The 14727-nt window shown below is 35.3% G+C and overlaps 1 protein-coding gene across 5 annotated transcripts in view; it reads right to left on the minus strand.

Annotated features, from left to right (window-relative positions):
* Positions 1–14727, minus strand: part of Vps13 (vacuolar protein sorting 13C) — a 39930-nt gene that overhangs the window by 10954 nt on the left and 14249 nt on the right. For 2 of the 5 annotated variants that reach the window (XM_089699915.1, XM_089699913.1), the window contains 25 exons: positions 14512–14661; positions 14004–14226; positions 13141–13287; positions 12737–12930; positions 12358–12495; positions 11880–12032; positions 11554–11640; positions 11320–11453; positions 10869–10977; positions 10170–10364; positions 9239–9395; positions 8717–8835; positions 8414–8638; positions 6771–6986; positions 5932–5973; positions 4865–5068; positions 4583–4720; positions 4350–4496; positions 3726–3874; positions 3067–3198; positions 2567–2782; positions 2124–2289; positions 1627–1849; positions 1207–1382; positions 830–949 (listed from right to left, as the gene is read on the minus strand). In XM_089699915.1, the coding sequence (XP_089556041.1) occupies positions 830–949; positions 1207–1382; positions 1627–1849; positions 2124–2289; positions 2567–2782; positions 3067–3198; positions 3726–3874; positions 4350–4496; positions 4583–4720; positions 4865–5068; positions 5932–5973; positions 6771–6986; positions 8414–8638; positions 8717–8835; positions 9239–9395; positions 10170–10364; positions 10869–10977; positions 11320–11453; positions 11554–11640; positions 11880–12032; positions 12358–12495; positions 12737–12930; positions 13141–13287; positions 14004–14226; positions 14512–14661 (3960 nt within the window). Of the gene's footprint in view, positions 1–829; positions 950–1206; positions 1383–1626; positions 1850–2123; positions 2290–2566; positions 2783–3066; positions 3199–3725; positions 3875–4349; positions 4497–4582; positions 4721–4864; positions 5069–5524; positions 5579–5931; positions 5974–6770; positions 6987–8413; positions 8639–8716; positions 8836–9238; positions 9396–10169; positions 10365–10868; positions 10978–11319; positions 11454–11553; positions 11641–11879; positions 12033–12357; positions 12496–12736; positions 12931–13140; positions 13288–14003; positions 14227–14511; positions 14662–14727 lie in introns of all 5 variants that reach the window. The other 3 variants (XM_089699911.1, XM_089699912.1, XM_089699914.1) reach the window with 3 other exon arrangements.

Genomic DNA, 14727 nt, shown 5'->3' on the forward strand with positions numbered 1-14727 from the left:
AGCGTATGCAAAACTACAAGTCCCTTTGCGCTTAGTATACCGAAAGTGGGACACCCTGTATATCTGTTTGGATGCGAAGTACAAAAGGTGACCTTATCGCTTAAAAGCGATTTCTTCCAGGCCACCTAAGGTAGAGGATAGATATATAATACATATAATTAATGGAACGCGGGTGGCTGAAAAAGTAAAAGAGAAAAGAAAAAAAAATGTATATATTATTATGAGTTAAAAGTAAAATAGGAAGTAATATAATATATTACATATTATTATTATGTTATAGAGAAACCTGTATTAATCATAATAGAATACAATAAAGTACTTAACTATAATATAAATAAATACAATATTTAATAAAATAGGTATATAATAAAAAAATAAAGTATATAAATATAAATAAATAAAATAAATAGTTACAGTTAATATCCAGGAAATGCTATATTTAAAAAATGCTGGTGTAAAAGATTTTTAAAGGACTTAAGAGAGGAAGCTCGTCTTACAGCTAATGGCAAAGAATTCCAAAGTCTGACAGCGGTTACAGCAAAGGAATTTCCGAAGTAACTAGTTTGGTGGGAAGGAAAACTAAGGATTAGGTTATCAACAGAGCGAAGGGAGTAACTATCAGAATCAAGGAATTTGAACTGGGATTTTAAATTTTAAATATCATTCACATTTATTCAGTATTCAAGAATTTATTTTTTACACTATCCCCACGTACCAGAATATTACAATCGGTCTTGATTCTTTTCTTTTATTTTATTTTATGTGTATCGATGTTATTAATATAATATTGAACAATTTAGTAAAAAAATATATGAAATGTAGTATTTACTTTCAGTGGTGATAAATGCAGATTGTCGTAGAAGTTTTTCAAATCAGATGCAGCACCTAAGGCAGCCAGATCTTCAAGAGGTTGTCCTGCCTTTTCTAAATCGGCTTGGAATGCTTCCAGCTAAATAGAACACAATTAAGACCAATATTAAATATCATCCAATACTTAATAGAATATCAGTAAAGAGAATAGAAGTGAAGTGAAGTGACAATCATTTTTTTAAGTAAAAAATAATAATGCATTAACATTTTATGTAAGGTTTAAGTATACGTCACGCAGGATTTCTTCAATTCTTAAAAAAAAACATATTTAGTACTTTTAATGTTCATGAAAGAATGAAACCTAAACGTTTATAATATTTATAATACTATACTCACAGCCTCTTGTTCCGTGAGAGATCGCTGCGGGAACATGCCCATGAGTGCATTTATAAGTCCCATATCGACCTTCACGTGGAACTCTTGTATCAGCATCTTGTAGTACTTGTATTGTCGCACCTTGCTGTGCTCCATTATACGCTCCACTATAGACACTTCGATGAATGGCTTCATGCCTGTTACAGAAAGAACGTTTGTAATAGTACCATTTAGTAGTTTAAACAAGCAAACAATATTTTAATATTAGTATGTATTTTGATTGGAAACTTCTTAGAGCTAGGAGAAAAAAGATAGTTCTATAATGTTAAAATTTGAGCATATTTGGGAAAAGCGGAAGCCGGAAGATTGTTCCAATTCTTACTTGCACGCATAAAATAGAAAGAAGCGAAATAAAACGTATATGATAATGTATGTACTCACCACTAGGATCCTCATTGGCCACCGACCGGGGGGGCGGCACGGGGGCCAGCACCACCGGGAACGTGGGTAGGGGCAGTTGCTGGTCAATTTGCAGGCGGTGCAGACGAGCGTGTAAACGCCGCGAGTGGGCCGTCATGCCGAGACTCGCCCAGAGACCCGGCTGCTGCGTGCGACGCAGGATACGGCTGGATGGCTTTAGTATGCGCATTTCGGCGAAGTCCACCTGATAGAGATGTAAAAGATCGTTTATTTCTTTTTAACAATTTTTCATCTTGGACTGGAGGTGTAAGTAAGTGACTGGAGGTGGAGGTAAGTGCGTTTAGATGTGTATATGTAAGGTTAAATGTAGTCACGTGACAAATGTGTGCATAGAATTAAAATTGTTACGTGCATAAAATTTCTGTTACAAAAATTAAATGCCCACAACCTGCTGAAAATAAAATGCTGTAAAATAAAGACCCAAGTAAAATAATTTTAAAATCTAATCGAAAACTTACCTCAATCTTTTCATCAATAAGCACTCGAGGAGAGACTTCTGTATCGCTAACCATTTTCGCAGTAAGATACTTTTGGTATGCTTCTTCATATTGTACAAGTTTTTGGCCTTCAATTTTCTTGTACCGTCGTGAACCCAATTTGCATTGTTCCCATATAATACCAGAACTGTAAAAAATAATCGCTTATATCCTGGATCCCGCATAAATAAAATCACTTCTATGTTTTATTAGACGAAAATAATATTTTAATAATTAAACGTGTTTGTATACGAAGCGTGAAACACTCACAAGCAAATCGGTAAAAGCACAAAATCTCGATGAGATCTTTGTTCTCTCTGCTTTCCAAAACAGTGGTATGTATTAAATGATATATTTGAACGATTCAAAAGCGTTTTTCAGCAGTTCAATTAAATAAATAAATGTTTAAGTTGAGTTCGACTCACTTGGATATACTCATATACAGTATCTCCGTCAAGTCATGGTCGTTAACGAGCGACAAGCCAAGGCCGTGTATAGCAAGCACGAACTCCGTCCGCACGGGCTCCGCCTCGCCCACTGTGTGCGCGCCGCTCGCGAGTAACGCGTCACTCGTTACGAGAACCACGCGCTGTAGCCCGTCCAGGAACGACACCCACCATAGTCGCTCGGTTTCGGATATCCTGTTTATAAAAAAACATATGACGATGAAAAAAAAAATTATTTGTTGAATCGTAATAAGAGTATGATTCGATTGTGTGAATATATTTTAATTATTATATTTTTATTTATTAATTTTAATAAAAATTTATATGTAACAAACATTCAATCATAATTCCAAAAGTTGCTTATTTTTATAACAACTTATAAATATGGTAAATTATCAACTAATTAAGTTTTTAATAGTGTAAAATAAGTGTAATGTAAATGTGAAACCAATGTGAACATTTAAAATAACGATACTCACATGAAGTCTCCAATTCCGTCTTTTCTCAAATCATTCTCAATTTCTTTCTTTTTATACCCCTCAAAAATAAGTGTTCTTGGACCCGCAGGGTTATCCCAGGTGTACAACATCCTATTCATCGAAGGTATTTTTCTGAAATAATTAACGAGATATACAAATTCCGAAAAAAACATCATTTTGTGTAACATTCAAAAGTAAACATTGTTTAGTTTTTCTATCGGACACGATTAATTTATCTACCTTTAAAATCTATCTTTTAAAGCGGTGCCTACCTGTAATTTAGAACGTAAGTACTAATATTTATTTTAAATTGTTTCAACAAACAATTATGTATCTAGTTGGTGATCCTTTTTATTAATAAATAAATCACAAAATGTAAGACCAAGATTGTTACGCGTTAGTATGCAAACATAGCACTTGCTAACAAATTTAATTATCATTTGAATTGCTATGTACAATAATACTTTTAGGGCCAATTTTTCAATGCTTGGATAAAACTTATTCGTCCAATAAAGTATTACACGATAATATTAAAATGTCACGTAAACTATCAAATACGGGCAATTAGAATACGTTTTTAAAATGGTAGTTTTATAGATTATTCGACGAATAAGTTTTAACGAAATTTGAAAAATCATCCCTTAATTGTTTGCTTTTACCTGACATTAACATTCTCCTTCTCGTACACGGTGAGCGTGTGGTCGGTGCAGTTGACTAGCAGCGCGGGCGCGTGCCCGTCGCGGTACTGCCGCACCGTTATGTATGTGCCACCTTCACTTAGTTGTACCTCCACGTGCAGACCGCCGTACTGTTTTTTTTTTTTTTATATAGGACATTATTACACAAATCGACCTAGTCCCACAGTAAGGTCAATTAAGGCTTGTGTTGTGGGCACTAGGCGACTGTTTTTTTTGATTTATAAGGTTATAGTTTAGATGGTGAATGAAGTTATATTTAGTTAGATAGTATTTTTATAAGAATAATCAATTATTAAATTTAAAACTTATAACGTTATATTTATTTTTATAGCATTCAACTTCTTTATGAATGAGAAAATTTTTAAAGAATTCAAAGAAATTCTTAACGTAATTGTGTATTTATGCATACTGCTAAAACCTCAAGTCGTGATAAATATACAAAAAAATAAACAGAAAATTTTAATATTTTCATAGAGCATAAGGTTTATACTGTATTGTAAATGAGGTTGATACTTGGCCATCACAAAAAGATAAATTGGCCATCACAAAAAAAAAATTAACATGGAAAATAATTTGTGTGCTTACCTCGTTATTTAACTTTAAGCAAACGCAATGTTGCTCCGTGTACAAGAACGGTGCAGCGTGTTCCTTTGATCCAGAAACACGTAGGAGCAAAAGCTTGTCTTCTTTTTCAACCGCTGGCCATAAAGGTGAGCTCGAGTTTTGTTCCACCTAGAATTATTTTAAATTAATCATGCCAATTGAAAAAAAGTTTTATTTTTTATTTTTTTTATTAATATTATTTAAATAATACACACCTCTTTCCAAGGATCTGCAGAGCGGTGAAGTTCTTGGTACTGAATGGCGAACGGACACTCGTTGATGATAAGGAAGAATGGTGTGAATATAACCATCTTTGTCAAACTGTTGAAAGTCAATTGATTCGTAACTGCAACCTACAAACAAACAATATTGTTTTTAGTAAATCTCCTTCGTACATTTCCATTATATCATAAAATGTACAACATAAAAAAAGACTATCAAAGATGACAATATAGTGGAAGTACAAAGTGGAAAAAACGAATGAAATAGTGACTTACCTGATAAGTCCGACCCTCATTCTTACAGATGACAACACCGGAGCTCCCAGGCACATCCAAAGAGAACTTATCGGACCATTCGCCGAACTCGATGCGAATCGCAGCTTTCTTTTTGCCGAAGAAATTTTTGGCGCGGAAAGAGAACATTATCGGCTCCTTATAATCTTTCGGGTGGAAGATTACATTGCCGGTCTCATCGGCGTTCTGAAACATTTATTGTTATTTAGCCTCTTGTTTTTCGTATTTCCTCTCTCAATCCATCATCCGTTTGAGTAATTTAATATTGGTGCCTCCGTACCCAAAGACTTGAAGAACTGTACAGAAGTAGATAGTTTGTTCCTTTCGATTTAGATTTTGTAGAAATGGTGATTTATTATTCAATGTCTCTTTGGACCAATATGACAATTATGTTATGATCATGCAACATGCTTTAGTTGTGTCAAGTGCGAATGAAAGGAATAAGTTTGGGAAAGGTTAATATTTAAAGTATTTTTTTTAGTTATGCAGTCAGCTATAAAGCCCATGAGATATTAAAAAATGATGTGCTTATCTTTGAGTATATATAATATTCTGAGGATTGTATAACAATCTCATTTGTAACCTGTGTGTTTTAGAAAGAAACAATACATTTACGTGTTGCTAAAAGTCGTTTGCACTCACCGACAAACAAGGGGAGTAGTGTCTAATAAATTTACAGCAACGACAATGTCCTATCTGCAATATTCAACACTAAATTAAAAGACAGCAATGGCTTTACATCAACAGTCACAACAAATATAAAACATTAGTACAATCAAATACACGCTTGAGTCTACGAAGCATGCCATTTTACTATCATAAAACAACACTAATTAATAAAAAAACTCAAAACGCTAAAACGCAGTTATATCAATTTACAATTATTATTTTTTGGGTTATTCTAATGAAAGCTAGGTATGGTTTATTATTGATCGCAGGCAAGCTGAGTTGTAAATATGTACAAGGTAGGTTACAATGGAAATGATGTAGGATTACTAAAGAGGCATAGTAAATCTAAAGCTGCTGATTATTTTTCATCGCATTGATACCTTATTGGGGGTGCTGGAATCTTTTTCTGGTTTCTTTGATTTCTGCAATCACGGAATATTCATGACTTACAGAATAACCTTGCTCATATTATACAGCATAAATATATTCTTACATAATATAAACGATATTGACACTGTATGGACACATTAAAAATGAATAAGAAATAACTCCCTTATGAGTCTTTGGATTTTTGATTCATGTAGCTCTTGATGATCAATGATGCTCTATTAGAAATCTTTCAAAAATAAAGTTGCAGGAAAATAAAATGTTTCCAATCTCATAAACACTAAATAAAACATACACCTTAGATCTTACTATGAAAAATAAATATTATCAATTTACATTTACAATTTACTTATTGAGATCTGGTGTTGTGTGACGTAATATTGTATAAGTAATGTAATTTATAATTTACACGCTCGCTCAACTACGAGCAGAATGTCTAAGAACCTATAAAATTTGTACCTCAGCTATGTAACTACATTCAGCAAATAAAGACAATTTGAATTTGAATTTGAATTTGAATTTAAAATTAGGTATATAGTAATTGAAAAAAAGACGTTAAAGTTCTGACAATTTTTTCATTGAAACAATATAAGTAGGCCCTCAAAATTATAAAAGTCAATAAGTTTTTACTTTCCAAAATTTGTTCCTTATTTGATCACCTTAAATTTTAATAATAAAAGTAAATAGGTAGAGTTGTACTTGTTCTTTATCCAAAAAAAAAATTGTAAAAAAACGTAAGAAAACACGTAATAAATAAAAATCTGGGCATCGTACTCCTTTTACGTCCGCCAAATTGACCCTAATCCCCTACACCATAGAGTCGACAACTTACCCGGTAGCACAGCGTGAAGCCGGTCTTATTGAGCATCCAGAAGGGGCAGTACAGCGACAGCAGCTGGGTGCCCTCCAGGTCGGCGCTGTGCAGGCCCAGCTCGAGCAGCATCACCGCGGGACTGTCGTGAGACTCGAACGTCCATACTGATAGTTCTGCGTCCTCTTCGGGTAGGTTCTTGGTGCACACCCAGCATTTGTCCAGGTAGTTTTGGATCTGGAATGAAAATAATGCGTTTAAGACACGAATAATAACAGCAGATAAAAATTTTAAACATAAAAAAAATGTATGCGTGTACTAGAGTATACACGTAAGAAGTGAAACTTCTTTATGACCTTAAAAATGTCACGAGTATGGCGTAACGCAAAAATGTCACGCGTACGGCGTAACGCAAAAATGTCACGCGTACGGCGTAACGCAAAAAAATGTTACACTAAATTTTTGTTCAACCCCGATAAAGAAGTTTCACTTCAAAAAAATAATTTACATATTATAAACAAGATCGCCTATTGTAGTCGATCGTCGATCGAAAGTAAGCAAAACGTCCGAGCGGCGTTCCATAAACGTACATTCATTAACTCATGTACTGGTATTTGAAAAAAAGAGCGTGTGTTCCGAGCACACGTGTCAGAAGTGAAACTTCTTTAGCAAGATTTATAGATACCAAAATCTTCACCTTATTACACATTTATGACGTGACGGTATTGCTATGACTAAGAAACTTCACCTCAATAATAATATATTGAATAAAACATTCAACTAGTGTTGCCGAACTATCGATAGTTTGACTATCGATAGTTGACCTTGAAAATAAGTCAGAATATCGATAGCACTATCGATAGTATCGATATTATCGATACTATCGATACTATCGATAGCGTTAATCATGGAATACTATTGATGAACTGCAATAGTATCGATAAAATCGATAGTATTGATTGCCAATAGTTGCTATACTATCGATACTGTCGATAGTATCGATACTATTGCTACTGAATATTGCAACTACAATCGATACTATCGATAGTACTGATACTATCGATAGTTTTGAGCTATCGATAGTAGTAAATTGTGCAATAGTATTGTTCACGATTTCTTGGTATAATGGGCTTATTGGATTACGAATTAACGAACTAAAAAAAATGGATTGTACAAAGCACCAATAGATAACTTGAAAAGTATTATAACCAAACATCTAGTTCTCTGTCATCCACTATAATATTATTGATAAAGCAATACTATCGAGAAAAAGGTCACTATCGATGGGACGATATTATCGATAGTATCGACACTATCGATAGTATCGATAGTTCGTTCGATATTGAGCTTCGATAGTATCGACACTATCGATAGTATCGATAGTTCGTTCGATATTGAGCTTCGATAGTATCGATACTATCGATGGTATTGCTATGTGTCGATAGTATTTACGCTTATAGGACTATCGATACTATCGATAGTATCGACACTATCGATAGTATCGATAGTGCTATCGATACTATTGCTTTTCCCCAACTATCGATAGTTAATTGATAGACTATCGATAGTGGACTATCGAGCGGCAACACTACATTCAACTGTAAAACACGTACTATAAAAGTTAACACATAATTAAAAATGATGTTATAATTGTTTTTTCTTACCATAACAACAATGGACGCTCTATTCGGTGCCAAATGCGACAAATGGAACATCTCGCCCGGTTTGAACAACTGCGTGCGTTTCAGGCCAAGTTGAGACACAACAATGTCGACGGGCAGACAGTTCTGCATCTTGACTGCTGGCTTCAGCACGATATCATAGCACGATGACGCGAATGTATGCCGGTTGGAATGCTCGTAGAATACTTGCTCCATTGTTCCTACAGCCTAAAATAAATAATAATTAATTTATAAGGTGAACATCAATTAAGAAAGATTAACATTATTATGAAAAATAATATTTACCCTCAAATAGAACTTTTCTCCACTGTTTTTATCTTTTGAATCACATTGTAATAACTTGGATATTTTCGGTTCTTGTTGCAGCTCTCGCCAGATAAACGGCGATACGGACACAGTAAAACCTAGAAATATTTAATAATATTTATAAAAATATGACTATTATAAGCCTCTACGTATCAGGACAAACTCATTCACACAGATGTAAACACAAAGTTAAAGTAAGCTAGCGTGAAACAAATATTTAAAAAAAATGTGTTACGGTCTTAATTTTTATTTTTTATATTCTCGAGAGGAAAAATAAAAAGCGTCGCCACGGTACGCAAGTTCGAATGCAGGTGGTGGTGGTAAATGTTAAAAAATGTTATGAGTTATGACGATTCAAAAGTGCTTTTATAAGAAGTCTTATTGAATAAATGAATGTTTGCGTTTGTGAATGCCGCATGGCGATCGATTTTTTTCTATTCTATCAAAACGTATCATTGTAAGTATTATAATTTTTAATTTAGAGGCCTTTTGACACATTACCTTCAACCGAAAAGAATATCTCAGCGGTGGGCGTGTGCACGGCCTGCAGCGGCAGCCGCAGCGTGCCGCCCGCCCGCACCTCGCCCAGCAGCCGCACCTCGTTGCCGCTCAGCGTCATGTAGTACACGCACACCGATACCGCGAGCGTGTTCGTTACCTGTGTGTCGAAGTTATTGTGTGTTCTACTTTTATAGTGTTGGTGTTTGTGAAATCAATGTTACCTAGCACAAACGAACTTAATAACTATGGTCGAACCAAATTAATAGGCAACATTTGACGTCTATCAATTTTATCTTCGAAGAGAGGTAACCTGCTTAAAAGCATCGATTAAAATAAATTAATCGATATGGACTTGAAACATTTGTCAATCGAACTTGAACACATGTCAATTTTAATATTCATCAGGCGAATCCCTGTCCCAGTAATATACTTTCTTTCGTAAATTTAGGGAGTAAAATAACACAAGTATAATATGTACATTATTAAAAAAACACAACGCATTTATTAAGTTATGGTGATTTTTATTCACAAGTAATCAATGCATTTTTAGAGTAATGTCTTTGGTATTTAAAAAGAAAAAAGGTTTATTGACACAAAATTGTAGAGTTATTTAAATCAGAAATTGTTTTTTTATGTTGAGAATGGTTTATCAGTAAAATCAAATCTTAAAATTACTTGTATTGGTCATTATTATTATAAATATGTAATCGTAATTGAAAAAAGTTAAGCAAATGTGCAGTTGTTACAAAACGAAATATCATGTTATTCTATGTCATCCTTACTAGGTTACGTTGTTGAATTTTGTTGAACTGTCAAATGTTGCCTATTAAAATGGCTCTACTATAGTACTCGCATCTTTATACGTCCACCACTGTATAAGCAGTGCTACCGGCAAAACTGGTAAACTAGAGCTCAGTAACCCACTGTGTACCTGCACCACGCTTCGCAAGTAGATATGCAGCGCGGCATCTTGCATGACGACATCGGATATAAGTCCGCGCGGCTCCATAGCGGCGGCGTGCGTCACGTTGCGGGCGCGCTCGCCCGACCCGCGCCGGCCCAGTGTGAAGTACCGCTTGTCTGCACGTTCCACTGGTAACTGGAGTTCTTCGTCTAGCTCCACTAACTGTAGGGTTACAAGTGGGGTCAGACTAATACTATTAAGCGCCATTTACATGATGCAAGTTTCGTGCCTGTTGCATACAATAAAATTGAAGCAATAAATTACCTGGATGCATGCATAATTCTAGAAGGGCAATTAACGCACTTAATTTCTTGCATTCAATAATTGCACTTGAATGTACAAGAAAATTATATCGTCTAAAACACGCTGTATGACAAATTGGCATGCAACAACAGTTGCATGAAGCAGTGTGAACGTGACGAATATGCAAAATACACAGATCGTCATTTCTATGCATTCGTTATATGATGCGTCCGTGCACCAAAAAATTATGCATATTTACATTTCGATCACGGGGATAAAATAATGTGATTTTAAAATATGGCATGCAAATCCAGTCGTTATACCATAGTAAAAAATTGCAGAAAAATCAAATGTCTCCAATTTACATTATGACTTTACAATTTGCATAGAAAACAATTATAAGTTTTGCCCTAAACTACAAACCTTAATATTTAGCTTGAGCTGCGGCGGCGGCTCGTTGAGCTTCATAACGTTAATACCTCCTTGCTTCAACTGCAGCGGCACACACGCACCCGGCTCCAGCACAACTTCTCTGTAAAATTCAAGATTGCAAACTTTAATTGAAGTGAAACTTCTTTATCGGGGTAGGACAAAAATTTAGTGTAACATTTTTGCGTTACGCCGTACGCGTGACATTTTTGCGTTACGCCGTACGCGTGACATTTTTGCGTTACGCCATACTCGTGACATTTTTAAGGTCATAAAGAAGTTTCACTTCTTACGTGAGTACTCTAGTACACGCATACATTTTTTTTTTATTAAGGCATGTTATGGAGAGGACTGCTAGATCAATCCAAAGAAAAAACAGGCATAAACCACTACAAACATACTAAATAAAAAGTACTATATTATTTTTTGCAGTTAAGTGACTTACCTATAGTCAGATGCAGTATACTCTTCCGTGAGGAAGACAGCAAAGTCGTGATTATTGTGCAATATAAGTTTGATTGTCAAACCGGTACAGTTGTGCAAAACGTATGGAGCTCCCAAGTATTGTTTAGTCGGACTCTAAAATATTATAAATTCGTTATAATTTCAAAACTTAGTATGTGCTTTTGTAACAAAAACTTACAAAAATAAGGAAATTTATAATTTAAATCGTTCTCACATCTTCAAGCTTCGACTTTGCAACCAAAGTTGTATCAGCATTTTCAGCTATTGCAGTAGCAAATGAATTTCCAAGTAATGTAAGGACCTAGAAAAAAAAAGCAAAATTAACTATTTCAATACCCATCGCATGTGTGTTAATAAATAAATAAATTTGAAATTTGAATTAAAAACACGACTCATAATTTACGGGATACCCCCCCCCCCCCCTTCACATTTCCCTAACAATCGCATTGGTTACACTATCATCAAGTATATAATCAAGCCGATCTTAAAACATATTTAATCTTTATTTAATACCTTACAGTTATAAAAAAATATACGCACCTCCATCCCACTTCTAGTGATAGTGATCTCAAGCGGCTCACTACTAGACAACGTGATCGTAGTGTTTGGTTGTCGCATCGCCACCGCTTGAATGTTCGCCGCTTCGTCTGTTGTGTCGATCGCTGATTGCGCCTCTTCGGGACGCATTACTATCTGGTGTGTGGATGATATAAAATGTTTTTTGAAGGATTTGAAACATTTTGGCATTGTAAATTGCGATAAGACTAATTTAATAGAACATGAATTGACATGTTAGTCGGATCTTTAATGTTTCAAAAAACAAATTCGTATTCAAACTCCGTGCGTATTCAAAAAATTTGCTGTCTTCAAATTTGGACTAGAGACTGTAAAAGTCTTCGAATTCAAACGCAAAATGCAGAAAATTCCTATTGAGCAAGCAAGTCCAATATAATAAATCATAAAGCTTCACCACATTTTTATTCTTATTTTTTTTTTCTTTTGATCAGACAGTACATACCTCCATTTTAAGTTCCCAAGGTATGTGACGATACTGATAATCCTTTAAAACTTCCACAGGCTCCAACAGCGGCTCCCACATGGCGCGACCAATGTTATAGTATGACACTTGCATTGCCCATATACATTCCATGTAGAACTACAATAAAATGAAATAACATAATATTATGTTGGTATTTTATAAAGAATTGAGACATTTAATGGACACATATTATGGACATAAATAACAAGTTTTCTAAATTACTGTATTTGCGAGATTATAATACTAATTTGCGTTTTGTGATACTCTTCGAAAAGTCATAGTAGATGTGATTACATACACTTTATTTCACTTATGTTTTGTGACAAAAGGAATTAAAAAGAACACTAAATTAACTTACCTCTGAGCTCCAGTCCTTAACTTGTCCACTAAGTGAGGCCTGCATGACCAGCACTGGTATGGTTTCATTACCGATGTCCATTTCCAAAGCAAGCACAATCGATGGACTGGAGAGCATGCAAATTTCACCCACAGGTGGCTTCGGGACTAACTCCATTGATGATTCTTCAAGAAGTATCGCTTCTTCTGCCACCTCTGTAGAAAATTACGTACATAATAGTCTTACAAATAAAATAAATTAATTAAAGTTTTGCTTCTCTCCTTTGTTATCAGCAAGAAATTTACTTTCGAGTATCTTTAATCTTGTCAATTACGAGAACAACATCAATAAATTTAATTTAAGTGTTAGTTGAATTCCACACCTAAAGTTTTAATTATATTTATTCTGTTTTATTTTTTTCTTACCGGTTTTTAGGAACCAATATGACGAAGCTTTGAATGGCTGTATGTCCCATAGCTTGTTGTAAAAGATCGGTTTATTCTCTTGCTCCACATTGTCTTCCTCCTTGCTTGTCATCGTGGCCAGGACGCGGTTGAGTAATGCTATTATATCTGTGGATAATATTAATAAGTTTAATTATCAAATGATTATATTATATACTTGGGTCTATCAAATTATAATAATTTATAACACTCGGTTACCATCACAATTTTTTTTAAATCGCTAAACTCACATAACTAAACAAATTCGCGTTATATCTGGACATAATTTCAGTACGTGGACATACTATATGAGAAATGGTTTAACATAAAAAGTAGTTTAAGTATAACTTCCTTTTACATAATATAAAAGAACACATAATATCCGCAATCACTATTATTTTCAAGTGTCTGTAGGATTTCATGGTTTTTAAGTGATATTTGAGATTTGAGTTGTTAGATTTTTGGGTTGTCTGTAAAGTCGGTTTACTGACGATAGTTGAACGTGACAACGTCCAATTGTGCTTCTTTGTCGCTCGTTCCGCGCTCTCGCACTTCAAGCCTTACATGGAACGCCTCAGAGCGAGGTAACGCCGCATGAGTCATGTTTACGTGCGTGCAGCCGGCTCTATCGAATTATAAAGCCTTGTATCCACTTGAGCATGCTCAGGCGAATGAGCGGCTCATTTGGCCGAGCTGCTCAAGTGGATACGCCTGAACATGCTCGGGCCGCGCGTGCTCAGGCGTGTCCAATTGAGCGGCTCGGCCAAATGAGCCGCTCATTCGATTGAGCATGCTTAAGTGGATATAAGGCTTAAGACGTTGTCACGTCAAAAACAAAGTCTCACCTGGCGACACAGTAATCTTAATATCCGTGAGCGCCACGTCCACATGCATGCCACTGTGCGGCGGCTGCGCGAGCGCGAGCGACAGGTGCGCGGGCGCCAGCAGGTACCGCGGGGGACCGGCCCGGGCCGCGCCCAGCGTGCGCACCACCATCTGCAGCCCGGAGATACCGCCGTCCGCTACCAGCTGGTCCTCGCTGCGCCGGAGCTTGAAGCGAGCCTCCATCTGTCACGACATTTTTGTAATTTTATGGAAAGTTAAGGGCCAGTTTGATGAAATACACATTGATTTATGACATTTGATATGATATACGTATGATAAAAACGCTGATGTAAGGTAAACAGAATATGTCAGAAATAAAAAAAATGCCCAAAATGATTATATCAAACATACTAAACATGTACAAATGATATAATGCTCATTAATTTTAAATGCATAATATTATGGATTCAACATTTTCTGTTAATCGTCGAATATTGAATTAACAACAATAACGAAAGCTACACTTACATTCAAAACGAGAGCATCACATTTCTTCTGCTCCAAAGACTCGACGAGTATAATGTCTGGTTGTTCGATTTTAATATTAACCGTCATCATTGATGGTCGTTCGGGTTGATCCAAAGCGGACGGTTGTGATGCCACGGATACTTTCTTTTTCTAAAAAAATAATGTATTAATTATAGTTCAGAACAATTTCTTTAAAAAAATTACACTACAAGATAG

This window comes from Colias philodice, chromosome 10 (assembly GCF_061535455.1).
Source record: "Colias philodice isolate Cphi_HAF_F1 chromosome 10, ilColPhil1 Martin Lab GWU primary, whole genome shotgun sequence".
Lineage (NCBI taxonomy): Eukaryota > Metazoa > Arthropoda > Insecta > Lepidoptera > Pieridae > Colias > Colias philodice.